Here is a 25126-nt window from a genome sequence, read left to right on the forward strand (position 1 = left end):
GAAAGGGGCCCACGCAGAACTGTATATACCATTTGCAGCCATGTAAGATACCCCTTGAAGACAGCTGAGTCGCCGCATATGCAAGTTCTACCTTGACCTGATCGATGGCGGCGCCCATGAACGGCTTCGAAGAAGCCTCCAATACGCCTTCGAAAAGACTCAGCATTTTAATGTTAAAATCTGCACGCGGTACAATTATATTCTGGACAAAAAAAAGCCCGATGAGAGCCGCCATAGAGAAGCTCAATCAATTCTGATAACTGAGTCAAGCAAACCATTGCGATACGCGCACCCGAACCCCGCGCGTTGCGCATCTAGTCAAAAAGTAGAGCCAAGACACTTCTACACACAATTGTAAGAGGCCACTAAACAGGGCAAAAAGCGGGGACGGATAACACACAAAATGTAGCCGTTCGTTGATGGGAAACCTCATGTTTCCGTATTGATGATTCGTGGAAGTTCTATTGAAACGACGCGGTATCTGAACATAGTACAGGTACCCAGGGCCTCCCAACCCGCGTACAGGTCAAACTGAGACTATCAGGACTCGCACAAGAAAGCGCTGCTCGTAAAAAAAACCCCGAGAAAGCCATTCCTGCCCACTCCGTATCAAGCACTCTTAAGGGTGCCTAATTGTGCATTCTTCCCTCTCGTAAGATAATCAAAACAAGATTTTGTGCAAAAGCAAAAGCTGAAAATTCCACCGACCAACGCATTTATATTCACAACTTCCCTTAAATGACCTGAGATTCTCTCTGCACCTATGTCTGAACAAATCGTCTCTTTTCAACCAAAACTCCTCAATGAAACCCTAGTGTGCGCCATATGTTTCGGCTATCTAAGAGAAGCCCAAACAGTCAAAGAATGCCTACACACATGTGCGTATGGTATACACACTGACTCCTCTTGTGCAATATAACACCTCCCCTCACTCTTTTCTCCCGCAGTCTGCAAGAGCTGCATCTACAAATACTTCACGGAAAACGAAGACTGCCCTCGATGTGGTAAAAGCTTACTGCCGAACCCTTACATTGCCATTCGCCCAGACGCACTCATACAAAGCTTAGTAGACAAACTTTTTCCGGAAGCCGTCAAGAAAGACTATGACGAAGAAGTCGCCTTTTACAAACAAAACAATCTACCATTACCACTGCATTTAATAAATAATGAAGCTTAAAAAGCAGAACTTCGAAACACTTCGATTTTGTTCTTTTTATCGAGGTCAAGATGGGACCACCTCCTCCACAATACCAATCACCGGCGCGCATCCAGTAAAATCGAAAACAGAAACGAGTGACCCGACCATGCTTCCATCACAAATTCCAATTAGGCTTGCTGAGCAGCGTCTATCGAAAAAAAGGTCAGGTACAACTCTCAAAGTTCACAATTTGTGTCAGAAAAAAAACGTACGGTGACAATCGGAAAATTGTGAGTAAATCCATTGGCATGCGCCAATGTCGTTGGCGTTGGCTTCGGCGCACGCGAGGAACGACTTGAATGGCTGAGAGCACACTCCATATTCCGAATCAATAGCCTGTTGCGTCTGAGGAGGAATCGATTCGCCTTGACTAAAAAGCCTGTTCCCAATATAGTTACCTGCAACAGAACCAGCAGCCTTAAAAAAAGTTAATGCACATATATATACACACACACTTTTTTTTTCTCATCATCTACTACTTACAGAAGCCATCAGCGTGCCAAACAAACCAGAGCCACCTGTAGTTGCAGCAGCAGGGGTAGCGGACTGAGCGCCATTGTGTGGGTGTTGTTGCTGCGCAGCTGGCTTTGACGCAGCTGGCGCTGGTGCGCGCTTTACAGGAACGGGCGCTGGCTTACTTGTATGACTTGCGCCTGAACGCATAAATATAGGCCTCGAAGAACCAGAGCTACGACCACGACCCATTTTGTTATAACGAAAACAAGAAATAAAATGATTTGGGAAGCACTATAAAAAACAAAAACGATTCTTAATTGGTTTTTTTTCGGTCTTCTTTATTTTCACCAATAATCAAAACACCTAAAAAAATGAACGCCAATCCAATGTACCATGACAAAGATAACTTTTCGTGAAACAACAGTTTACCTAAAACGGCCTTTGAGGCAAATATCAGTCAATATTCATACGTGCAAAACCTGCTAATAATCGTCACGTACCGTCAAAAAAAAATTAACTCCAGACGTAACCGCTGCAGTTTCAGCACTGGTACCCATATCACTCGATTTAGCTGAAGCATTCACCATCAAAACGTTACATAGAATTGCTAGACCAATTGAAAATATTCGTAAAACCAGATGAAGATACTCTGGGTATAAGAGCCAATCAAGGTTACAGGATTGTATCAAACTTTGCAAAAACAGCTCATCCATAGCAATTTTACTCCAAATAGATGCGCTCGCTGCAAGTGCTCCAGCAGTGATCGAATAGCGCATACTGCAGCTTGAAAGACGCCTATATTTATTATTGGCAGGAAACCAGGCAGTGAATAAAGAAAACATCTTGAATAACTGAAAAAATTATAGGTTCAAAATAAAAAAAAAGAGAAGCCTATAGTGAGATTCGAACTCACGACCTCCTGCTTACTAGGCAGGCGCAATAACCAACTATGCTATGTAGGCGATTTGTATATTAATATATGTTGAATATCAGATCATATACATTATCCCAATATATTTGCATATTCAAATAGCTGTTCTTGTGTGTATATCACAAATTCAAACTTAAATCTCGAATATCTTTTTTTTCAAATATGTTCAGCACAAATTAAATATCTTAACAGAAGATCAAAATCGAACCCTGTGCTAATCACATTTATAGCGATGATGCCTTTCAGGTTACCCTTCAAAATATTCCCTATCAACTTCGTAGCTAATAGCTCACATGTGAAACTCTATTCAACCAATCAAATTTCGGAAAGTCCGCTTTTACTTTTTTCAAGTCCTAATACCTCTGTCAACCTTTTTCGGTACGCATGAGCCCTGCTTTTAAAGTGACGCAGAAACACCTCTAAGCCATACTAATTCCGCGACATCTACGCATTCACAAAGATTGATCAGCGTGAGTATCTATGGACAATGCTTGGCAACCGGTGTATACATACAACAAATGCTGCATCCAGATAATCAAAGCAAGCATTCATGGGCATTGCGTCTGGTACGATTATATATTGCCATTACCGAATATTTTCTCAAAGAAAATTGACGTCAACCCTCTCAGTCTATTGCATCCGGATTACTAGGCATGTCAATATCTATGCCATTCCTCTATTCATATGTTCTCAAGCGCACCGCATTCAAAGCAGTTTTGCTTTCCAGCGAAGATAAGCTAAAGGTTTCGTACCTTAATTCTAAACTTCAGATGAGAGAAAAGCTCATCCCTCTGAATTCGTTGGTCACCTCTGCAAAACAAGGAAAACACCTGCGTATCTTTTATAAAAATGAAACAACTCAGATGGAAGACTTCATGGCCATGGACAGACGAGGAGTCTATCATCAACGAGAAGTCTTTGAACAGTTACTGATGCCCAAGACAGAAAAAGCGATGAATCAGGCGTATCACACAACAACGGGGACAGCACAAGATGCTATGAAAAACAACAGAATCACAAACCCTTTCATACCATTTGATAAGCCATAAAATAACAAAATTTATTTTTTTGAAAAACTGTTGGTACAATTCTCGAGAAACTGCTCAAATAAAATTGCAAAAATATTGAACAAAAACGCCTATTGTAATAGAAATATGGAAACTTGGGCACTTTATCGAGTGTATGAACTGCGTGTAGACACCAAAGCAGCAGATACCAAAGCTGTTATTACGGGTCATTTAGACATTCCACAATAAAAATTCTCGATATCATTACTCTTCTAGCTTCAGTTTGAAGTCCATAACCTCCAAACCAACCGCACGGTAGGAAAATTCAGAAGTCTATGAGCACGTTAGCTAGGCTGAGACACCGAGTATCTCCCAAAAGACTGCATACCTTTAGTATTTTGATTCTGCACCTATTCCAAAGTTGGCGACGCAATAATGCGTCAGATTCGTCTTTTTGCATTTTTACAAACAAGGAGGCCTTAGTGGGTGAGCAGGTACCGAGTTAGCGTATACTGCATATTTCATAAAGTTAAAAACATTTCTTTTTCATACGGATATTCCCAACAGTTTAGTGACATCAGAATCATTCAGTTCGACCTGTTCAATAAAATAGCTATGATCTATGATAGATATTTTGAATTCGCTAGCGAAAAAAGCTTTTCAGTTAGAGAATACTCTAAAGGCAAGGAGATGATAGGCATATTTTACGAACAATTTCCATGTTGAATTTTGAAATTTGAATGAGCAGAAACATTTTTCCAAGACACGTTCACAATGTGAACATATCAAAACTGTTCGAGAATGAGCATCAAATTCACTAATCATTGCAATTACGCATGCGCATTCTCCTATTTTCATCCAATGTGCATCAATGAGAGACGCATATTTATCTTTCAGGGTAAATTTAGGCGAGGCGTCCAAGTTCTTAGATAATAGCAAACAGGACGCGGGATTTCTTCTTATCGTCATCGGTTTTGAGCAAATACTCCTGAAGGCTTCATTTTCAACGGGTTTATGAAAGTCAGTAGTTAGTTTCATCTTTTTTACAGGTATCTCTACATTGCGTGTCACCTTGACTGGTGACCAACTTTTTAAATTAGATAATTCAGGAACAGCAGGATTGACATAAACAAGACTGCACCATGTAGCTATTACTTGATAATTTTGTTTCCATTGAGATACTTTTACATTTTCAAATAGCACTACATCGCCAACGTTCACCAGATCCAACATCGCACAGTTATCTCCCCATGCTGAAATTGTGATTGCATCCGACTCTTCGCGACAAGACATATCAACGCATCTAAGAGATTGGTACAGTGTAGTTTTTTCTTCTGAGCAAGAAAACTGGTATGGATAGCTGACTTTCAAAACATATCCTAATATATTGCATAAAGACCCAATGGGAACACGTGCCGTTCGAATGTCTGATATAAGTGCCGTTTGCTTCCCACTAGACAGAGATAAAGAAATGTCAACGCATTTTTTTTCTAAATTTATGGATGGCTTCGCGAAACGAGTCGATCCTTCACGCCCTTTCTTATTCCTTTCTCCTAGATGTAAGCTAACTGGCGCTGTCGTAGGAAACGACCTTTCTTTCCTTAACTGTAACGAAAAAAAAATGAGAATTTTATCCACAATCGTCGCAAAAAGAGCTGTGACTGCTGATCCTTACCCTGATATCTGGAAATTCAATGCTTATAAACTGACCAACCTAAATTAGAAAAAAACAACTCAGAAATCAAAGCTTGGAAGTAATGCAATGCTTCAGACGCTTTCTGCTGTACCTGAATCTCTAGAGCTTTATTGATTATATCTTCATCCCAGCAATATACAGCACATGTATCTTCTTCGTCTCTAATAATCAGTATGCAGAATATCCCGGAACAGTTGGAATTTACAAATGGAGAGGTCTTGATTGATTTTTTGAGGACTTGTTCGGTACAAAATTTGAAAAACGGTACACTCCCTTAGAAACGCTGATGTGCCAGCTTTTAAATGATATGCTGAGTACATACCATATCCGAGAACCCTGGAATTCGTAATCGAAACGGACAATTGCTTGATTTTTAAGGTTTGGGGAGTTTCAAAACAGACAATTCTTGCCAATTCCAGAGAGCTCAAGCCTAATTTTTTGACTTCGGCTTCGAACATGAGAATTCTTCCCAGTGAATGAACAGTTCAAATTAATTATCTGTAAAAAATGTGCAGGACTAAATTTAATTTGCAAAAATATATTAAAATTACGCACGAATGTACAGGGTATGCTATCGTCGTAAACGAGATCTCAAGACCTTTCTGAAAGACAGAGATCGGTTTTTCTCCTCCTATTCAATAGACCAAAGTGTCCGAGGATACTATTGAAAATTACAGAATGTCGTCATTGGAGAGACGTGTGTTATGCGATATGTGCCATATCTTCTGGTTGAGGGACTTGAGAGTGCAGAATCAGATGTCTATAGCGAAAATATTGAATGCAGGTGCATTTTTGAGTCAGTGAAGATGCTGGTTTACAAAGATGAGTTTAGTTTCATGTGTAAATGATAAGTTTTACACAAAGAGTTTTGAGGAGGAGAACATACCTCTGTATTGACTATATTTTTAGAGACTTTGTTTTCGCTTACCAGCAATTCAGGTAAACTGAGAAGCCTCTATTCGATAGCGGAATTCCAATACTTTCAAAAGGTCAATTTTTCGAGTTGTACTGGTTTAAAAGGCGGATTAATCATGAACGTACAGTAGCATACAGAGAATTGGGGTCGACGTCGTCAGGTAGAATTGGGACATTTGGATTCGCCATGGCTAGCCCGGACCAAGATAGATCAAATCGGCAACCGGGGTCGGATTTGACTGCGCTATGAGTGGCAGGTTGTTCCGTTTGTGCTTTTTTAGATTCGAGGTCTGATAGGCTGTTTTTAGAGGCATTGGCAACGCAGTCGGTACCACTAGACATGGAATGGCTTTGTAGAGGAGAGTTTTGAGTATCGCTTTTGTTTGAGTCTGGCGGGACTTGACTATTATTTCCATGAAGTTTTGACAGATATTCCGATGGAACACTAAAATAGATATTTTCTGCCACGTGAGAGTGCAATGGAGATATGTTGGAATACTTCGAAGCCAGCATTTGTAATTCAGTCCACATTTGTGAATACAATTCCCTCCTTTTGGTGACGCTCTGGCGAGTGTTGGGAAAAACTTTAACGTCGTTGTCTTTAGTGCTTTGGGAAAGCTTTCTCAAGCTTTCGTTAACAAGGTGCAGACTCTTTGAATCGACAACGCTCTTGGAGAGACAGTTTCGGATAGGCGCAATGATGAGGCGCATTGATTCGTACGACTGAGATGAGAATATCAAGAGCTCATCTTCCAAAAGTGGAAAAATTCGCGTCGCTATTTCAAGTGAAGCAGTGGTCAAGTATGTTTTTTGTCCGTCCGAGTCTGTTGTTGTCGGCGCTTCGGATTTAGCATCCGTAGACGGTAATGCCTTAGATTGTAAGCACATAGATACATTCAATATAGGGTTTTCTGGGCAGAGTTCGCTGCATGGTTCCTCCAAAGAAGGAAGACTAGTTGAAAACTTGAAGGTGTTGGCTTCGATCAAGTCGCGTATGCCGGCTTCTCTATAGTCACGAATCATACTTTCCGGTCCGTACACTTCTTGCGGCAGTTCGAGTATACTGACGTGGTCTTTTTCTCTTAGAAAATGAAGCCATACACTTTTACCATGAACCATAAGCATATGGGAAGGTGAGGGATATGGAGTTGGCAACTCGTCTTCCAAGGGGCATTTCTCAGGTAGAATGAGCATCACTGGACGTCCGTCAGCTACGTGAGCGAGCAGAGATCTGGCCGCTCGAGAGCTTGACTCCTCAAGCGTGACTCGATTCATACCGATGCAAGGCAGCGTATCGACGGAACAATGGCGGTCAAATGGCCGCCACCGAAGTTGTACTGTCTTGATGTCGTTGTCAGATGGAGAACCGAGATATCTTCCATGAAAAGCGGTTTGATCAAACATGTGCGGCAAGCGTTGATCGAAACGTAAAGGCATCGTACTCAGAAGGCTCACAGCGTGTGGAGCGACAGGATATTGAGCCCCAGGCTGTATTTTCATGGGCAAGGACCATATGCAGATACGTCTTAAATTGAGCCAATGAAAGCAAAGATTGTGAACGGTGTCCAATAAAAAACTAGGACGTGTCAACGCCAAATCGATCAGAAGTTCCGGGGAAAAATAGACCGTTTGGCAACATGGCAATGGTTCTCCGGTGGGCGAGTGATAGGGTGAATCAAAGAATTTGACTTTGTCTTGTGACTCAGAAGAGGATTTTTTGTTCTTTTTGTTGACAGTCGCTTTCGCGTTGTTATGAGGATTTTCAATTGTGATATCAGGAGAGCGCGTATGATTTTTTGCTCTGGATGATTTACTCCTCTTGAAAGTGCTAGAATGGGTCTGGCTATTATTACGGCCGGCATGCTCACTGCTGACATCATCCGATTGCTTTTGATCATGGCACAATTCGTTCATGAGATAAATGACAACAACTTCGAGTTGGTCAATTTTGATATGCTCTTTTTCACATTGAGAGTTAAATTGTTCGATCGAGGCCTGCAATAAGGATCTGATGCACACCTCCCCTTCAGTGTCCTTGTACGTTAAATCTAAATTCAAATCAGCCAAGGGATTTGGTGTTATCAACACAAGTCGACAGTTGTTTTTTTTTGTGCTCTCGCCTGAGAGAAACGGCTCGCCAAACGCTCGAACAATTTCGTCTAAAAACTCGCGAAGAGAGCAAATGGGATTACTAGGATCTGAACGAATCTTCTTCATAGCAAAAACGCACGTTTCCAAGTTCTGATCTTCCCTTTTCCATGTCGTCAGCCTTGAGGTTTTGCCGGAGCTGGAGGAATAAAATAGCGACACTTGAGCGTCTAGAGGAAACAAATCAAAGGAAATGCGACATAGTTCCAGGACAGATGCCACAATGCAATTCAAGATAGAGCGGGGTACATCGATTGAAGCTTGATCTTTCCAGGCTAAAATGTGAAGGGAGGTATTTCAAGGAGTATGTGTCAAAAAGGTGGGAGAAAAAGAGGTATTTCTCTCGCGTGTCGACTTTTACATACATAGACAAAGGGGCGATGCCTGAATATTATATTCATCAAATTGGTCATATACTGAAACAATAGTTCGGCTGAAGTGCTTCATTAGGACAATGAAGAGAGACCAGATTTGTTAACGCAAAAAGGCCAGTACATCCAACTAGACAGTGATAAAGCCAGCCTCGAAAAGATGGTGCTTCAAACTTGAATATTCGAATGAACTCTTTTTGAAATACCTTTAGTACATTAGAAGTACAAGGAAACAAATAAAAATTTTGTACGCGTTTTAGCATTCCAAAACGTTTGAAACGCATATATGTGAGAGGGTCTCTATCGAGGTGAACTCGGCGTCGCTATTAATCATAGCGCCAGTTGCGGAACACGAAACACCAAGGATAAACGAGCTCCGCACCTTTTGTAAATGTTTTCTGAAGCAGAATGAAAGAAGAATATGTCTATCCACGCCGTTCAATCATAGATTGTATTATCCCTCACTAAAAAAAGATACGGGAAATCTTACTTAACACGCCATTTACATACCAAACAAGTAAACAGAGGAAATCAGAGTAAAGAATGGACCAACGCAAAAAAAAAAGGCTGCTCATACGAGACACACAGTTATTTATTCAAATATTACAATACATGGGATGTGGGAAGCCAGAAGTGGTATCGGTCGTTTATTTAATTAATTGTTGTTTTGATTGGCATGTTGCATCTTGCATGGGGAAGGCAGTTCTTTGATTTGTGAAGTTTGATAACTTTATACATCTTTAGTTATATTTGGCCTTGGCCTTTTCGAACACTCATCTTTTTTATAAAACAGAAAACCATTTTGCAAATATGCAACCGTTCAAAAATGAAAGCACCATATTAGACTATGTAAAATTCCCTTTACCGGAGCTCTTTTTTTTTGCTAAAAAATGTGGCCATTTTCACTTATCGCCAAGTATTAAAGCGCGAGTTTTTTCTGAACCTTTCAGATCTAGGGTTGTCATCACTTTAATGTAATTACTATTGTTTGATCTGACTGTTACGCCCTAACTGAAAGCTGGATAGCGGTGAGAGATCCATGTAAGGAGGTGGTTGGCGGATATAATTAGTAAATAAATAAATTGGATACTTAGATCGCAGATGAAATCTTTAAATGGGCTCGACGATAGTAACTGCGCCGCCTAGAATGGGTCAGAAAATTTTGCAGACACAAGAATACTTTTTTTCCCCTAAAATGTAAAAGTGGTTTTTATCAATTGTAGTTGTAGTACTAGATGCTTGAATCTGTACCGGATTGCGATTCTGAACAACTGCCTCACAATGCCTGCGATACCAATTTTTATGTAGACGGTAAGCGCATAGAGAATTTGGCAACTGCCTTCGACTTAACGATTTCGTCCTCTCTGGCCCCCTTACTGAATACAGAGCTCATGGAAAAACTGTTTAAGAAAATCATTGTTGACGACGAAGAAAGAAAAAAAATTATGGTGGAGTTTTACAACAAATGCAAAGCTCGCCTCGAGGTATGTAAAAAAAAAGATTTTATCCATTACATCTGAAATTCCTTACAATGCTTGAATGTAGGCTGAGCTAGAAAATGCGTTAGAAGAGGAAGATTTGGTTCAACAACTCAACCGCTTAGATTACATATTGCGTAGTTGGGAAGGCAAGTCTGAACTTTTGGGAATAGAAGAAGGTGTTTCCTTTTCCGATTTTCATGCAGAAGAAAAGCTAGAGAGAGAGAGAATAATTTTGCTGCTAAAAAAGGTACAGTTTGCCCGTAGTAAGTGACAGCGAAAAATACCATCTAATTTCAATATTAATAATCCTGGGTGAATTCAGCACAAGAAAGAAGAGCTTGAATTAAGAGAACAATTGAAAAAGCAGCAATCGAGAATTAGTTTTTTGAACAAAGGTATAAATGAAAAGAAAGACATGATAGAGCAAAAGATGGACAAAATAGTGAAAGAGATAGAGTTTTTTAATAATTCTGAGATAAAAAGAACGTGGCAAAATAATTGAATGAAAAACGGATAGTAATAATGCCATTGTAGTAATAAGCTGATGCTTTTACAGCTTTCTGTAGCTTTTTTCTATGGCGTTCTGATTAATTGTCCTTCGGCATTCTTTGTACGTTTCCATCAAATTATGTTTTTTTTATTGTAGCTACAGAGCTTACACGCGAGAGATACAGATTTTGTTTTTGGAATTATAGATTAACGCGTTCAATACATGTCCTGCACTTAAGCAGTTTCTACTTTTTGTGTTCTAGTTGTTATTTGAGTCTGCTTGAGGTACTTGTGAGAAAGCCTGTCTTGAAATTACATCAGATTCAAAAAACGGTACGTGCCAGTTAGAATAATAGACTGCAGACGGTGTTATTTAATAAGCATTTATACTGACCGAACTGTAATATTTTAAATTTTTTTTTAGAGCGGTGAATTCATTCTGGAGTGTTTTAAAAGACGGGGCTAGAATGCTATTTAGCGAGGATTCTGAAAGGAACGGTAAGATCTTGCCTTGAAACAACGAGCAGAGATTGTCTATCAGAACTATAAGAGTAGCACCTAGAGTGATTATGGATGCATTGTAGAAAACTTTTTGGCATCAACAAAAGGGACTGGATGCGTTAGGTGACGTTGCGACGATTTTTGCCAACATAAGGTTGAGATGCACTTTTTATTTCTAAGAGTCTCGTCTCTATTTGTCAGTTCTTGCATTCAAGATACTACTTCTTGTTATCCAGTTGATCAGAACCATTGATTTTAGGTTATTGCGAATTGAATTGTGCGAAATCGTAGCAAAATGCTCTATCTGTAGATATTGACTTTGTAGGTTGGTTATGTAATTGCGTTTTTAACTGAAGACTGTATGTGAGATTTTTTGGAGACAGACGGATTCAGACGATGGGACGTTTAGTTTGTGGGAACTGAAAGTGGTGGGTGGAAGCGAGGCAGGTTCAAAAAATTACTAAATAAATAGAAATGCATTTATGAAATTTGTTAAATATTTTTTGTGGCTTTGCGTGCACATTGAATTTTTGGGGACATTTGATGTCGGGCGTATCCTTCAAAGCAGCTAGCGCGCCATCCACGAGTCTGGCTAAGACAAATAAGATATATTTTTCACCAGAAGATGCAGAGTGTCTTGCGGTGCCCGAGAAATATGCATCCAGCGGTCAGAAAAACTTGGTAAAAGTAGGAAAATTTATATACACGTGGGAGTACGTATGTGTCATTCCAGGGGCTTCTTCGGTGATGCTGTGCTAGGGAGGTGTAATGGCGAGATACGTTGTGTTTTTTCTTAATAACTGTGGTTGAAGTACGGACAAATCCATTGTTAGGGGGACGGTGGGGTTAGGAGCGATACAGAGAAGACAGTTGAACGTTTCATTGAATCAGGCAATTGAAGTTGTTCCATATTATACGACTTCGAAATGTATATTTTTGAGTAGTTTGCGTCTGGAAGTGAGTTTTTTGTCGAAGTCGAAGAGAGGTATGTCGGGGCGCCGGGTTGTGCAAGGTGAGAGAGATCGCTGTTCCTTTTTGGGGAGTGGTGTTGGGTGAGTGTCGAAACGTGCTCTTACGGCGGATTTTGGACGAGATGGTGACACTTCTTTTTAAAACAGATATTGAGATATGTCTGGACGCGTCGGAGTTGGAGGCGACGTTCAAGGAGGTTTGCGTTGACCAATATTTGACGATAGGTCAGACGGTCTTGTCTGACTTTAAGGGTGACAGCATGATATTTACGGTGACAGATTTGACTGTATTGGACTTGAAGAGCATTTTGACGGCGGAGAAGGGTAATCATTCTAAGAAAGGGCGAAAGAAAGATGAGGTGGAGTGTACGGATTTGAAGAGTGGAGTACTGAATAAGGGGACGGTGGTTACGGTTGCAAGTGCGGCTAGGTCGGGGATTCGAATAATAGGAGGGGCGGCTAGCGATCAAGTTGCGGAACTGTTCAAGCCTGACTTCGATTTTGAGAAGCTTGGAATTGGAGGGTTATCTAAGGAGTTCGGTGAGATATTTCGTCGCGCATTTGCGCCGAGAGTGTTTCCCCCGGATGTGTTGAGTAAGTTGGGCGTACCGCCGATAAAGGGGATATTGTTATATGGTCCTCCGGGAACAGGAAAGACGTTGATGGCTCGATGCATTGGAAAGATGTTGAATGGAAAGGAGCCGAAGGTGGTGAACGGTCCTGAAATTTTGAACAAGTACGTTGGTCAAAGTGAGGAGAACATCAGGGAGCTGTTTCGAGAGGCTGAGGAGGACTGGGCGCAGTATGGCGTGAACAGCGCGCTGCACATTATTGTGATGGACGAGTTGGATGCGATCTGTAAGACAAGGGGAAGCCGAAGTCAAGGTGGGACGGGAGTGGGAGATTCGATCGTCAACCAGCTTTTGTCGAAGATGGACGGGTATAAGCAGATCGACAACATTTTAATCATCGGAATGACGAATAGAAAGGACATGATCGACGAGGCCCTGCTGCGTCCTGGGAGAATGGAGGTGCACGTGGAGATCGGTCTGCCTGACGAACAAGGACGGCTGCACATTTTGAACATACACACGTCGAAAATGAAGAATTCTGGATATTTAGATAAAAGTGTGGACTTAGAAGAAATATCGAGAAGGACCAAGAACTATTCTGGAGCGGACTTGGCTGGGTTGGTCAAGAATGCAGCGTCTTACGCGATCAACAGGAAGGTCGACATGCAGAATCCCACTACTCCGGTGGATCCGGAATCCGTTCGTTTAGTGCAGACGGATTTTGAGAATGCATTGATGGAGATGAGGCCGTTATTTGGCGTGGATGAGAGGGAGTTATCTAAAAATATTGGAAATGGCATTATTGAATACGGGCCGGTGATTTCGAGGGCTTTAGAGCAGTGCAAGGCATTTTTTGAGCAGGTAAAGAATTCCAGTCGAACACCGCTTGTGTCCGTCTTGCTCGAGGGTACAATTGGGTCTGGGAAGACGGCGTTGGCTTCTCACATTGCGCTTTCTTCTCAGTTTCCTTACGCGAAGATGGTTACGTCAGAGGACATGCTGGGTTATACAGAACCGCAGAAGGTTGCCCACATAAGCCGAATATTTGAGGACGCGTATCGATCTCCACTTTCTTTTGTCATTGTGGACGAGATCGAGCGGCTGATTGAGTACGTGCGAATTGGTCCCAGGTTCAGTAACATTATTCTCCAGACGTTGATTGTCTCGCTGAAGAAGCTCCCTCCCGCTGGGAGGAAGCTCTTCGTGATAGGGACAACGAGCAAGAAGGAAATTCTGGAGGATTTGGACGTTTTACAGCTGTTCGATGCGAGAACGGCGATACCCAACGTAACGGGTGCCGAGGAAGTGAGCAAGGTTTTGAGATTCTGCGATTATTCTGAGAGAGACATTGAATCAATTCGAGATCAGATTGCTCGTTTGGAAATACCGGTCAAAAAGCTAATTATGGTAGCAGAAATTGCCAAACAAGAAGAGAAGAACCTTTCTCTGCCCGAAAAATTCGCGCAGGGATTATGGGATTACGGCGCGAACAGCGCTGTGGATTAGAATGTGTTTATGCGGGCTTTTTATAAAATTTTTGTTGTTTTTTGGGCTAGGCATTGCAAGCTTACAACGAAACTTAAAACAGTTTTTTTTTATTTTGGTTGTACTAAAATGGTGTTTTCGACAATTTGTGGTTTGAGCAGAACTGGTATTAGACAATTCTCTACGTCTAGGACGCTATGCAGTTCGTCTGATGTTCACGTCAAAACGCGGACGATGCACCGTTGTACGTATCCGCGCTTATAGCTTTTTATATGGGGCCGAAATTTTTTGAAATGGCCGAGAGAATAACGTGCACCACTGTACATCTAGTGACGCATCCTGGGAGCAACAGGCCGTCTTATGTGAGTCCAGAACAAGCGGTGAAGGTGGTGGAGTCTGGAAATCGAGTGTTCATTCACAGCGTGGCGGCGGCCCCTCGGCTGCTGATTGAAGCAATGGTGGGTCGTCATAAAGAGCTTCGAGATGTTGAGGTTTGTCATATTCATACGGAACAGCCTGCCTTATATGCAGAGGCAAAATACAGGGGAAGTTTTCGTTCGAACAATTTTTTTTGTGCAAAAAATATTCGTCCAGCGTTGAGTGAGGGTCGAGCTGGCTACGTTCCAATTTTTTTGTCGGAGGTACCAAAATTATTCAAGCAGGGCATATGTCCTATAGATGTGGCCATGCTGCAGTTGAGTCCGCCTGACAAGCATGGTTTCTGCTCAATGGGTCCAAGCGTTGACGTTACAGTTGCGGCAGCAGAGTCGGCAACTCACTTGATTGCTCAGATCAATCCAAACGTGCCAAGGACCCATGGAGACGGGTTGATTCATGTTTCTTGTCTAGATGCGGTGGTGGAGTGCAATGATCCTATCCCGACCTTGGAAGAAGGATCCTTCAGCGAAATCGAGGGGAAGATTGGGAAATTGGTGGCTTCTCTTGTGGAGGACGGAGCGACTCTCCAAATGGGCATTGGGACAATTCCAAATGCTGTCTTGAGTTCTCTAAAAAATCACAAGCACCTGGGTGTTCACAGTGAAATGATCGCGGATGGCGTCATTGATTTGGTTCATAATGGCGTTATTGATAATTCTAAAAAAAAAATTCAACAACATATTACATCTGTTGGGTTCGTGATGGGCACCAAACGCATTTATGAATTTATAGATGATAACCCATCTGTAAGATTCCTGAGAATCGAATACATCAATGATCCTTCTGTTATTCGACTGAATCCAAAAGTAACTGCTATCAATTCGGCCATCGAGGTTGACATAACTGGACAAGTCGTCGCAGATTCTATCGGAAGCAGAATCTATTCCGGTGTGGGTGGCCAAGTCGATTTCATAAGAGGTGCAGGGTTGTCCGAGGGTGGCAAACCTATCATCGCTCTTCCGAGCGTCACTTCTAAAGGCGAATCACGTATCGTTTCCTTCATCAAGCAAGGTGCCGGAGTCGTTACTAGTCGCGCCCATGTACACTACGTCGTCACCGAGTATGGCATCGCGAACCTGTTTGGTGCTAACTTGCAGCAACGCGCGAAAAAACTGATCTCGATAGCACATCCTGATCACCGTGAGGCTCTCGAAAAAGCCGCGTACAATGACTGGTTCGACATGTGGTGAGCTCTCAAAAAAAAACACCTTCGTTGTTTTCAAGAGATATAGTTTATTTTCACAGTTTATGGGGTGGTAGCGACAGAGACCAGTTTTGTTTTTCTTTCGTATGCATGGTGCCGCCTTTTCGGAGCGCAGTTTACCTTTTAATCTTTGCGAGATTAGTCCGCTCAGGCGATCTTGTTTTTTTTCTCGCACGTCCGATCGTGTTGAGAAGGGACGCGGCCAGTTCTAAGAGCTTCTTTTTAAGGCATGCTCGAGCCATCACAAATTAAGGCCCAGGAACATACCACACAGAAAGCTAAGAAAGAAAAGCAGCCACGTCACGTGGCTCATCGACTTGAGCTCTTTGTAGGCTATAGGCTGTCTTGTTTCCTTGGGTGAAGGATCCAAGTAATCTTCGAAGGTTGAGACCATTGCAGGAGCGGGATTGCTTTCCCACTTGCCGGATGGTTCCTTCAAATGAGGCTCTGTATCTATGACGGATTTGGACAAAGAGTCTTCCAGAGACGTTGTGATGTCTGGTTGCGATGAAGCGTCTTCATCTGTTTCAGCTGCGATATTTTTGACGGGGGTTATTTTTTTAATTTTCCCATACTCATGGGCCAAGCTCTGACTTGGTTTCGGTTCCGATTCATCAGACGGAACGTTGATGTGGGAGCACAGCCTGATTCTCGTAACATCTCGCTGCGTGTTCCACTAGAGGGCGTCCCGCCATTCAGACAAAAAAACTTTTAGGTGAGCGAGAAAGCTAAAACGTTTTTTTGGAAAAAAAATGATTTCTTACGATTTCGTCAGAGTAGGGGGTGTCAGCTTCCAAGACTGTGGCATGTATTTGGAACTTGTCATCTCTCTCCGTGCCTGGGACTTTATCGCTGATGGGTTGGACTTGGAAGAAGTATGCGTGAGAGGTTTGCTTAAGGGCAGAAAAGTTTCTAGCATTGAAAAGCAGAAAAAAAAAACGTACTCGAAATCTTTGTGACAGAGCCCGGTCTACAGGTCCCGCGAGATGGCCTAATTATGAATTTTTTTGGAGCGGTTGTTCTGATTTTGAATGCTACTGGTAGTCTTTCTGTGTTTTTTATAGTGACAATGCTACTTGTATAATGATCATCTTGTGCTGAAGAGTTTAGAGGAGAATGTTAGAGGAGAATGTTAGAGGAGAATGTTAGAGGAAAATGTGTATATTGTTCACCGTTGTAGGCGAGACAGAAAAATTTCAGTGCGTACGATCGAAATAGAGCTGTGTTGGTTCTACAGCCAGAGGTGAGCAACCTTCATCGTGTTTTTTGGGTTTTTGACCAGACTTCTTAGATTTTTCTATCATACAGTCTTTGTTTTGATACTCTATTACAGACTCTCACTAAAAACACTGTGATCTCTCGGAAGTTAAAAAAACACGTATTCTATTATTCACAGGAATACTGCGATTTTCATCGCATTTATTTGATTTGAGTGCGGGGAATAGGAGACTGAGGGGTGCTTTTTTTTTTGGACAGATCGGTGCTGGAGGGAGGCCTCGCGTTAAAAAACCCTTGGCATCGAAGTCGAATGGAGCGCGAGAAGGTTTGAGTAGTTAAAAAAAAATATTTTGTGCTACGAGCACAAAACACCAAAATACGCGTCTCTAGTTGAAGCAGGATGGGGTTGCCTCAATGGGAAATACCCCCCGCTCTGTCATTGAATCGATGGGAAGAGCCTATTGTCGACGAAAATTTGTTATCCAGAAAGTGTCAGGTTGTGTTGGCAGGTATTTTGGCTCAATACAGCGCATTGAATGAATGTTCTTGTCAGATGTTCGAGACGATTTTGGACTGTTCCAGCAAGAACGTTGGATTGATGGGTGTTTTGAACGAGAGGATATCGCATCTGGAGTCCACGATTGATAATTTGAAGGCGGGCAGCACTGCCGAAAATTCGTTGAAATCTAAAGGCCATCGCGCTGGAGTTGCGCCAGATATAGCCGTGTCCCAACAGCTCTTTACCTCGAGTTCGATGCACCCTTCTATACGCGAAGCTTATGAGCGCAGCGCGCCCCCGCCAGCATTTCACTTGTTGGATCCCTACGTGCAGGACGGGAAACCGGCTCTGTCCAAGTACACCAACCCAGATTTTTTCCTGGAGAGGTGGGCCGAAGAGGAGCAAAAGAAGTTTGAGGAACTCAAGGCGGACTGGAGGCGAAGGCGCCTGATAGCCAAGAAGAAAAAGCAGGCGCAAGCGGAGGCCGCAAATGCAACGGTAAAACCGGTGACGAAATTGAAAAAATTGTGTTACGACCCTTTGACAGGTGAATTGATTGTTGATAAGGAAGAGGAGGCCGCCAGCTTGTTTCCAGAATTGCAGCGCGAAGAGTTGCCTGGCCAGAGGCTTTCGAGGCACGACTTCGATGAGGGCACCTTAAGGAAAGTAGGACCGAAAAGTCCGGTGCCTGCAAAACCGGTCAGAACCAAATCCAGAAGGACAATGGAAAAAGGCGGCACATTGAGGAAAGAAATAGAAGAGAAACCATTGGATGAAATTGAGGCTGCGAAAAAGCCGTCCGTGTCTGATATGCTGAAATCGGATTTGGAGAAGACTCCAGGATCCCCTTCAATCAATGTGAATAGAGTGGCAACACCGCCAAAAGCGCCTTCTCTCCCAGTAGAGACGCCTGTACAAAAAATATCGAAGCCACCCACACCGACTGCAATCGTCGAACCAGCATTTCCGCCAGCGCCTCCACCTCCTCTCAACACAACCCAATTTGCGCCCCTCGTTCAGGAACCCGCTCCCGTCTTAGACCAAGAAGACCGATTTACCGACGCCCTCAAGAGCGCAAATGCCTCCCTCAAACCGACCGTCTATCCGGAAATAGAAAAACCGACGGACACTCGATCCACGCTCTTGGAGAGCATTCGTTCAGGACTGAAAAACAACCTTCGCTCGGCCCAGGAGCGCGTAATCCCCGCAAAAATGGAAAGTGAGAAGCCTCCCACATCCGTCGCCGAGATATTGGCCAGAAGAGTAGCTATCGAGTTCTACAGCGACGAAGAAGACATCGACAGCAGTGATTGGACTGAATAAACTTTTTTTTTAATTTTTTTGCTTTTTTTTTGGTCATCACAGTTGCTTCGCTTCATTGTCTGAATTTATCTCCCTAGTCAGAAGTCAATATGATCAAATGCATGTTGAATTTAGCACCAGAGTACCTCGTTGTTCGCAGACATCACCAATGCAGGCAAGCGAGTACAAAAGGGTTTAAACGCATATTTTGTAGTGGTACAGGTGTGCCGATTTTCATCCGTGCTGACAGACCTGTCATGGTAAGATTTCGAAAAAAAAATTTCACGTGGAGAAGACGACCGCAGGTTTTTCTTTGTAGTTGAGCTGACCTGCTTTTTTCGAACCCGCTTCGTCGCGGCGGAACCGGTGGAATCGGCGACTGCCTGCTCGGTGAGTAGCTCAGATTCTATTTCACTCAGGTCCCAAAATACAGCAAGTTTGGCTCGGACTCGAGTTCGCAAACTCAGGGCGGGCATGGGGGACGCGAGTCCCTTGCATCTTCGTCGAAGAAGCCCCCGTCTGCTGCGACGCCGGCTGCTGCGCGGAAGGCTAGTCCGGACGGATCGCTGGCTTACACTGAATAGTACGTTTTTTTTTTGCTGAACGAAAAAAAAATTGACGTCAGTAACGCCGTTGCTCTACCTCCGCGCCACCAGCGACAATTGGAAAGCGATGAAGCAATGCATCGAATACATGCTGCAGAACGACTACTTGTCCAAGCTTCGCATCTTGGTGTCGATGTGTCTCTTGGTCGCTTCCAAAGTCGCCAACATTCAGGTGCCAATTTACTTCAAACACATCGTGGATTCGCTTTCTGTGACCGGCGAGCAGATCGCGATGGTCCCGCTGGCAACGATCGTGTCCTATGGCGTCGCCAGATCCGTGGCCTCCATATTTCACGAATTTCGAACCGTTATTTTTAATCCTGTCACCCAGAGTGCCACCAAAAAGCTCTCCTTGGACACCTTTAAGCACTTTCACAACATGGACCTCAACTGGCATTTGTCCAGGAAAATCGGGAGCATTTCGAAGCTGGTCGAGAGAGGAACGAGGGGGATCCACCAAGTTTTGAACACGTTACTGTTTGTTTTCACGCCGACGTTTCTTGAGATCATGTTCGTAATTGGGATTCTGGGGTCCAAATTCGGCGCCATTCACGCGGCTTTCACGTTCTTCATGGTCTCTATCTACGCCATCTACACTATCCTCTTGACAAAGTGGCGGACTCAATTTCGCATTGAATTGAACGCCCATGACAGCGAGATGAGCTCTCACGTCCTCGATTCGTTGATCAACTACGAGACTATGAAGTATTTCAACAGCGAGGCGTTCGAAGCGGAGAAGCACTCGAAATTTTTAGAAAAATATAATGAAGCGTTGAAAAAAACCAACAATTCCTTGGCTCTTTTAAATAGCGGGCAGAGCATCATCATTTCTTGCGCTCTTGCAGGAGGAGTATTGTTGGCAGCGCAAGGCATCGCCAACGGAACAATGACCATAGGAGACATGGTCTTGATCAACGGACTTCTGCTCCAGTTGGCGTTCCCACTCAACTTTCTAGGCTCAGCCTACCGAGAATTGAAACAGGCGCTCATCGACATGTCGAGTCTGTTCAACATATTGAACAAAGCCCCTGCCATACAAAACAGGTCGGGGGCGAAATCGCTCTTCTTGAAAAAAGGAGAAATTGAATTCAAAAATGTCAGTTTTGATTACGTGTCTGGTTCTCCTGTTTTGAGCGATGCGAATTTTACTATTCGAGGGCAGAAGAAGGTGGCGATTGTTGGGTCGAGTGGAAATGGGAAGAGCACGATTTTGAGGCTGATTTACCGGTTTTACGACGTCAGCAAAGGGAGCGTTTTGATTGATGGCCAGGACGTTCGGGACGTTACCCTTTACTCCTTGAGGGAGGCGATTGGCGTGGTTCCGCAAGACTTGGTGTTGTTCAATAGCAGCATTTTGCACAATATCACATACGGCTGTCCGAGCGCCAGCATGGAGCAGGTTTTGAAGGTGTCGAGACTGGCGAACGTGGAGAGCATCATCAAGAAGATGGCGTTCGAATACGACACGCCCGTGGGCGAGCGCGGGCTGCTGCTGTCGGGTGGCGAAAAACAAAGGATTTGCTTGGCGAGAACTTTATTGAAAAATCCGAAAATTTTAATTCTCGACGAGGCGACGTCTTCTCTGGACACCGAGAACGAGGAGGCGATTCAGGCTTCGATCGATCGACTAGTGGAGAATGGGAAGACGGTTTTGGTGCTGTCGCACCGCCTGAAGACCGTGTGCAACTCGGACCACATTTTGCTTTTGGAAAATGGAAGAATTGTAGAGCAGGGGAGCCACCGAGAGTTGATGAGGGCGAGGGGGAGGTATTTTTCGATGGTTCAGAAGCAGAACATTACATACGTGGAGGAAGATGATCCGATTATTCAAAGAAAAGACTAGAAAAGATTTTAATACAATTTTTTTTTTTGGCGGCGGAACAATTATTTTAGTATGCGTGGTTGATCTTCTGTGCTTGGAGCGCGCGCAACCTGGCAGGCTTCGGCGGAGTTTTGTTGTGCGGGAGAAAGGAGGGTTCAAGATGAAGGGGGCCGCGAGCGGGAATCAGCTAGTCTGTGCGTTTGAGTTGGGGCGGTGCTTCGTATAGCGAATTCGCCGGGGTGTTTGACGATTTTTGTTGTACGGCTTAGCGGCGAACCCGTACGGAATTCAGCCGTGGGGGAATTACTATTGCGAAGAGAAGCCGGTCGAGATTAGAACGAAATCATTGGGCAATTTTTGTGTGTTGGAAGATCAGATTATTTTGGAGCAAATATTGGTTCATTTGCTCGCTGCCGATCTCGCGAGGTTGTCTCGAGTGAGCCGGGTGTTTTACGTTTTTTGTTATTACGACAAGATATGGAGGGATTTAACGTTGGAGAGTTTTGGAGGGGATTGGACGTTTAGGTCTACTTGGAGGGAGACTTACATTTGTCGAGCCAGGGGGCGCGTTTTGCACGGCGACCCGGCGCACTGGAGGGCGGTACCCATGAGGGTGGATCATTTTTACTCGGATTACATGCACGACGAGTGGGAGTGCGCGGTTACGGATCCCAGAATTTGGGAGAGTTGCTGCGCAGAAAACATAGAGAGGTGCGCGAATCCCTCGCCGGAGGAGTTCGACTTGAGGTACGGGAGGCCCAATCTGCCGGTGGTGATGACGGGGGTGGTCGAGGGATGGCCGGCGTGGGAGAGCTGGACGAGGGAGAAGTTGAAGGGTCGATTTCCTGAAAAGGGTCAGACGTTTCAAGTTGGTTCTGTGTCGTTGCCGTTGTGCGAGTATTTTGATTATTGCGACAAGACTCGCGACGAGACGCCGTTGTACCTGTTCGACGGTCGGTTTGGCGAGAAGTACCCGGAGTTGTTGGAGGATTACAGGGTTCCGGAGTGTTTCGGGAAGGATTATTTTAGTCTTCTGGACGAGGAGGTGAGGCCCAGCTACAGGTGGATATTGATTGGACCGGCGCGATCCGGGTCCACGTTTCACAAGGACCCCAACTCGACGTCGGCGTGGAACGCGCTTATAAGGGGGAAGAAGCTGTGGATAATGTACCCGCCGGAGGTGGTTCCGCCGGAGGTGTACCCGTCGAGGGACCAGGCCGAGGTGACGACGCCGGTGTCGGTGATGGAGTGGATGGTTCGTTTTTTCAAGAAGGCTCAGAGGCGAACGGATGCGTACAAGATTTGTATACAAAGGCCTGGAGAAATAGTGTATATACCCAATGGGTGGTGGCACCAGGTGGTGAACTTGGAGGAGTGCGTGGCGGTGACCCAGAACGTGGTGTGCGACAACAATTTGAGGAACGTGGTGCGGTTTTTGGAGAGGAAGCGGAACCGGGTGTACTGGGCGTTTCGGGAGGCGATGGAGAGGGAGCACTCGGAGAAATGGGAGGAGGCGGCGGGGCGGCGGGGGGCTGGATCGGATCGGTGGGAGGGGGGGGGGGGAGGAGCGGTGGAGGCCGAAAAAGTTCTATTTCAACAGGGGGGGGGAGGAGGGCGCGTGAGGGCGGCGTCGATTGTGCTTTTGATGGAGCCGATCGCGACGAGAAAAAGCGGGCGAAGAGGCGCGCGACCCTTCGCAAAGAAATGAACACAGTTGCGAATCGGCGCTCAGAATTTTTTTTACGTTTTTAAAGTATTTTTTTTTTCGCGTGCGTGGGGGGGACAGTGCGCTGATGGCGTCATTTATCGAAACGGCGAGGGCCTACCACGAGGACATAGAGCAGTATGAGGATGCCTGCACCAAGATTTTGATGGAGGAGGCGAGAACGGTGCGTGCTCGTGGCTGGTGTGGCGCAGGTCCTTCTTTTTTTTTTTTTTCTTTTTTTTTTTAACAAGTTGAGTGGGGAGGGCAGCACAGGGAGAACCTCGTCCAGTCGTTTCGGGTGAACGTGTTCGTGGAGAAGATCTTGGAGCGCCACAGGAGGTTGGCGGAGATTTACAGGGACGAGGATGGGACGATGAAGGAGGAGATTGAGTCGATAACTGGGGATCCCAGCTCGACGCAGCTGTATGCCCAGTTCTACAACAAGTTGCAGGAGGTGAAGGAGTATCACAGGAGGTTTGTGAGGCTTGAGACGCAGCCTCACGAGGCGGTGCTGATGACTAGCGAGAAGGCGGCGGAAGAGGCTAAGTGCAAGGCTCTAGCCCCTTTTAATAATGAGGAGGGGAGTGGTCGTTATGTGGATCTTCACGACGTGCACTTTAGGTTTTCGAACTTGGATGGCGTGCGTGGGAGTGGATACGCGATTAACTATATGACGTATTTGTCGCACTTGTCTGACCACGGGTTTGTGAGGGTACCGGCCGAGACGCGGCGGCGTCCAGAGTACTTGGAGTACCTTCGGAGCTTGTCTGGGTATTTGGTGTCGTTTTTGGGTCGCGTCAACCCGTTGTTGGACCTGCAGTCGCGCCTGAAGGAGGCGCACGACCGCTTCGACCGGACTTGGCAGGACCGCTCGTTCAGGTTCATGGGGAGTGACATGACCGTGGGCGGCAAGGGAGCGCCGGAACAGGGGGCGCCGGTCGAGTCCGGGGACGATCCGGACTGGGTGTTGCCGTGGAGGTTGGATCTGGAGCGCAGCGCGACGCGCTATTGTCCGTGTTGCCAGAAGCAGTTCGTCAAGGAGTCGGTGTGGAGGTCGCACTTGGGGAGTCCCAGGCATCGCAGGAGCTACGAGAAGTACGTCGCGCACGTGAAGGAGGTGAGTTTGGTGGAGTCCGAGGTGTTCGAGGTGTCCGAGTTGCTGCAGGACGTGTTCGTGGCCACGAGGGAGAACATCGAGAAGAAGCAGGCTCGCTTGCCCAGCGAGGCTGGCTCGTACATGGACGAGGAGGACGACGCGGATCCTGACCTAGACGACGTGGAGCAGGACCCCCATCGAATCAGGCTGACGAAGAAGAACTACCCAGTCGGACCCGACGGGAATCCGCTGCCGTATTGGCTGTACAAGCTCCAGGGGCTCTCGCACGAGTTCGTGTGCCAGATATGTGGCAACACCTCCTACTTCGGCCGGAGGGCGTTCGAGAGGCACTTCTCGGACTACCGACACACGTACGGGCTAAAGTGCCTCGGGCTGGAAAACTCGAAGGACATGTTCGAGATCACGCGCATCAAGGACGCGCTGGAGCTGGGAAAGCGGCTGGACGTCCTGAAGCAGAAGAACAAGTGGAATCCGGAGACGATGGAGGAGTTCGAGGACGCGGACGGAACCATCTTGGACAAGCAGACCTACGAGCTCTTGTCGAAGCAGTTCGGGCTGTCGTGAAAAAAAAAAGTTGTACCGGGGTGCGAACACTTCGGGCGCGCACTTTGCTTCTCCCCTTTTTGCTGCCGTGAAAAAAAAGTTGTACCGGGGTGCGAACACTTCGGGCGCGCACTTTGCTTCTCCCCTTTTTGCTGCCGTGAAAAAAAAGTTGTACCGGGGTGCGAACACTTCGAGCGCGCACTTTGCTTCTCCCCTTTTTGCTGCCGTGAAAAAAAAAGTTGTACCGGGGCGCGAACACTTCGAGCGCGCACTTTGCTTCTCCCCTTTTTGCTGCCGTGAAAAAAAAAGTTGTACCAGGGTGTGGAAACTTCGAGCGCGCACTTTGCTTCTCCCCTTTTTGCTGCCGTGAAAAAAAAAGTTGTACCAGGGTGTGGAAACTTCGAGCGCGCACTTTGCTTCTCCCCTTTTTGCTGCCGTGAAAAAAAAAGTTG

At 45.1% G+C, this 25126-nt stretch overlaps 7 protein-coding genes, 5 long non-coding RNA genes and 1 other non-coding gene across 15 annotated transcripts; 8 read left to right on the top strand and 5 right to left on the bottom strand.

The window, feature by feature from the left end:
• Nucleotides 1-1139: 1139 nt before the first annotated feature.
• On the bottom strand, nt 1140-1925 carry LOC126318615 (uncharacterized). The gene is made up of 3 exons (XM_049993427.1): nt 1682-1925; nt 1411-1615; nt 1140-1346 (listed from the first exon to the last, which is right to left on the bottom strand). Exons 1-3 carry the CDS (start codon nt 1901-1903, stop codon nt 1327-1329), a joined length of 447 nt encoding a protein of 148 aa, XP_049849384.1. The 5' UTR covers nt 1904-1925; the 3' UTR covers nt 1140-1326.
• Nucleotides 1926-1964: 39 nt separating this feature from the next.
• LOC126318659 (uncharacterized) lies at nt 1965-2501 on the bottom strand. The gene is made up of 2 exons (XR_007557421.1): nt 2155-2501; nt 1965-2093 (listed from the first exon to the last, which is right to left on the bottom strand). It is a non-coding gene; the product is annotated as an uncharacterized LOC126318659 (long non-coding RNA).
• A 41-nt stretch (nt 2502-2542) lies between these two features.
• Trnat-agu (transfer RNA threonine (anticodon AGU)) lies at nt 2543-2616 on the bottom strand. Its single transcript has one exon. It is a non-coding gene; the product is annotated as a tRNA-Thr (tRNA).
• Nucleotides 2617-2704: 88 nt separating this feature from the next.
• Nucleotides 2705-3285, top strand: LOC126318602 (uncharacterized). Its single transcript, XR_007557406.1, has 3 exons — nt 2705-2963; nt 3046-3151; nt 3215-3285. It is a non-coding gene; the product is annotated as an uncharacterized LOC126318602 (long non-coding RNA).
• Nucleotides 3286-3731: 446 nt separating this feature from the next.
• On the bottom strand, nt 3732-5030 carry LOC126318604 (uncharacterized). The gene is made up of 4 exons (XR_007557408.1): nt 4305-5030; nt 4145-4235; nt 3981-4070; nt 3732-3925 (listed from the first exon to the last, which is right to left on the bottom strand). It is a non-coding gene; the product is annotated as an uncharacterized LOC126318604 (long non-coding RNA).
• A 377-nt stretch (nt 5031-5407) lies between these two features.
• LOC126318603 (uncharacterized) lies at nt 5408-7070 on the bottom strand. Its single transcript, XR_007557407.1, has 4 exons — nt 6330-7070; nt 6175-6267; nt 5844-6048; nt 5408-5753 (listed from the first exon to the last, which is right to left on the bottom strand). It is a non-coding gene; the product is annotated as an uncharacterized LOC126318603 (long non-coding RNA).
• Nucleotides 7071-9937: 2867 nt separating this feature from the next.
• On the top strand, nt 9938-11681 carry LOC126318634 (uncharacterized). Of its 3 annotated transcripts, none has more exons than XR_007557413.1 (5): nt 9938-10206; nt 10268-10450; nt 10526-10813; nt 10878-11025; nt 11117-11681. It is a non-coding gene; the product is annotated as an uncharacterized LOC126318634 (long non-coding RNA). The 3 variants fall into 3 exon arrangements; XR_007557414.1 differs by having other exon boundaries at nt 10932-11025; XR_007557415.1 differs by having other exon boundaries at nt 10935-11025.
• Nucleotides 11682-11693: 12 nt separating this feature from the next.
• On the top strand, nt 11694-14321 carry LOC126318636 (uncharacterized). Its single transcript, XM_049993456.1, has 3 exons — nt 11694-11906; nt 12006-12178; nt 12312-14321. Exons 1-3 carry the CDS (start codon nt 11737-11739, stop codon nt 14240-14242), a joined length of 2274 nt encoding a protein of 757 aa, XP_049849413.1. The 5' UTR covers nt 11694-11736; the 3' UTR covers nt 14243-14321.
• On the top strand, nt 14251-15926 carry LOC126318638 (4-hydroxybutyrate coenzyme A transferase-like). The gene is made up of 2 exons (XM_049993458.1): nt 14251-14465; nt 14552-15926. The coding sequence occupies exons 1-2, from the start codon at nt 14252-14254 to the stop codon at nt 15847-15849; spliced, it is 1512 nt and encodes a 503-aa protein (XP_049849415.1). The 5' UTR covers nt 14251; the 3' UTR covers nt 15850-15926.
• Nucleotides 15927-17835: 1909 nt separating this feature from the next.
• LOC126318594 (protein SCAR-like) lies at nt 17836-18903 on the top strand. Its single transcript, XM_049993409.1, has one exon. The coding sequence runs from the start codon at nt 17836-17838 to the stop codon at nt 18901-18903; it is 1068 nt and encodes a 355-aa protein (XP_049849366.1).
• A 35-nt stretch (nt 18904-18938) lies between these two features.
• Nucleotides 18939-21368, top strand: LOC126318637 (uncharacterized). Its single transcript, XM_049993457.1, has 3 exons — nt 18939-19142; nt 19281-19465; nt 19539-21368. The coding sequence occupies exons 1-3, from the start codon at nt 18993-18995 to the stop codon at nt 21328-21330; spliced, it is 2127 nt and encodes a 708-aa protein (XP_049849414.1). The 5' UTR covers nt 18939-18992; the 3' UTR covers nt 21331-21368.
• A 61-nt stretch (nt 21369-21429) lies between these two features.
• On the top strand, nt 21430-23103 carry LOC126318595 (uncharacterized). The gene is made up of 3 exons (XM_049993410.1): nt 21430-21503; nt 21579-22833; nt 23064-23103. The coding sequence occupies exons 1-3, from the start codon at nt 21470-21472 to the stop codon at nt 23101-23103; spliced, it is 1329 nt and encodes a 442-aa protein (XP_049849367.1). The 5' UTR covers nt 21430-21469.
• Nucleotides 23095-25055, top strand: LOC126318612 (splicing factor 3A subunit 3-like). Its single transcript, XM_049993422.1, has 2 exons — nt 23095-23198; nt 23283-25055. Exons 1-2 carry the CDS (start codon nt 23103-23105, stop codon nt 24693-24695), a joined length of 1509 nt encoding a protein of 502 aa, XP_049849379.1. The 5' UTR covers nt 23095-23102; the 3' UTR covers nt 24696-25055.
• The last annotated feature ends 71 nt before the right edge of the window (nt 25056-25126 follow it).

Source organism: Schistocerca gregaria, unplaced genomic scaffold, assembly GCF_023897955.1.
Source record: "Schistocerca gregaria isolate iqSchGreg1 unplaced genomic scaffold, iqSchGreg1.2 ptg000673l, whole genome shotgun sequence".
In the NCBI taxonomy this organism is placed as follows: domain Eukaryota; kingdom Metazoa; phylum Arthropoda; class Insecta; order Orthoptera; family Acrididae; genus Schistocerca; species Schistocerca gregaria.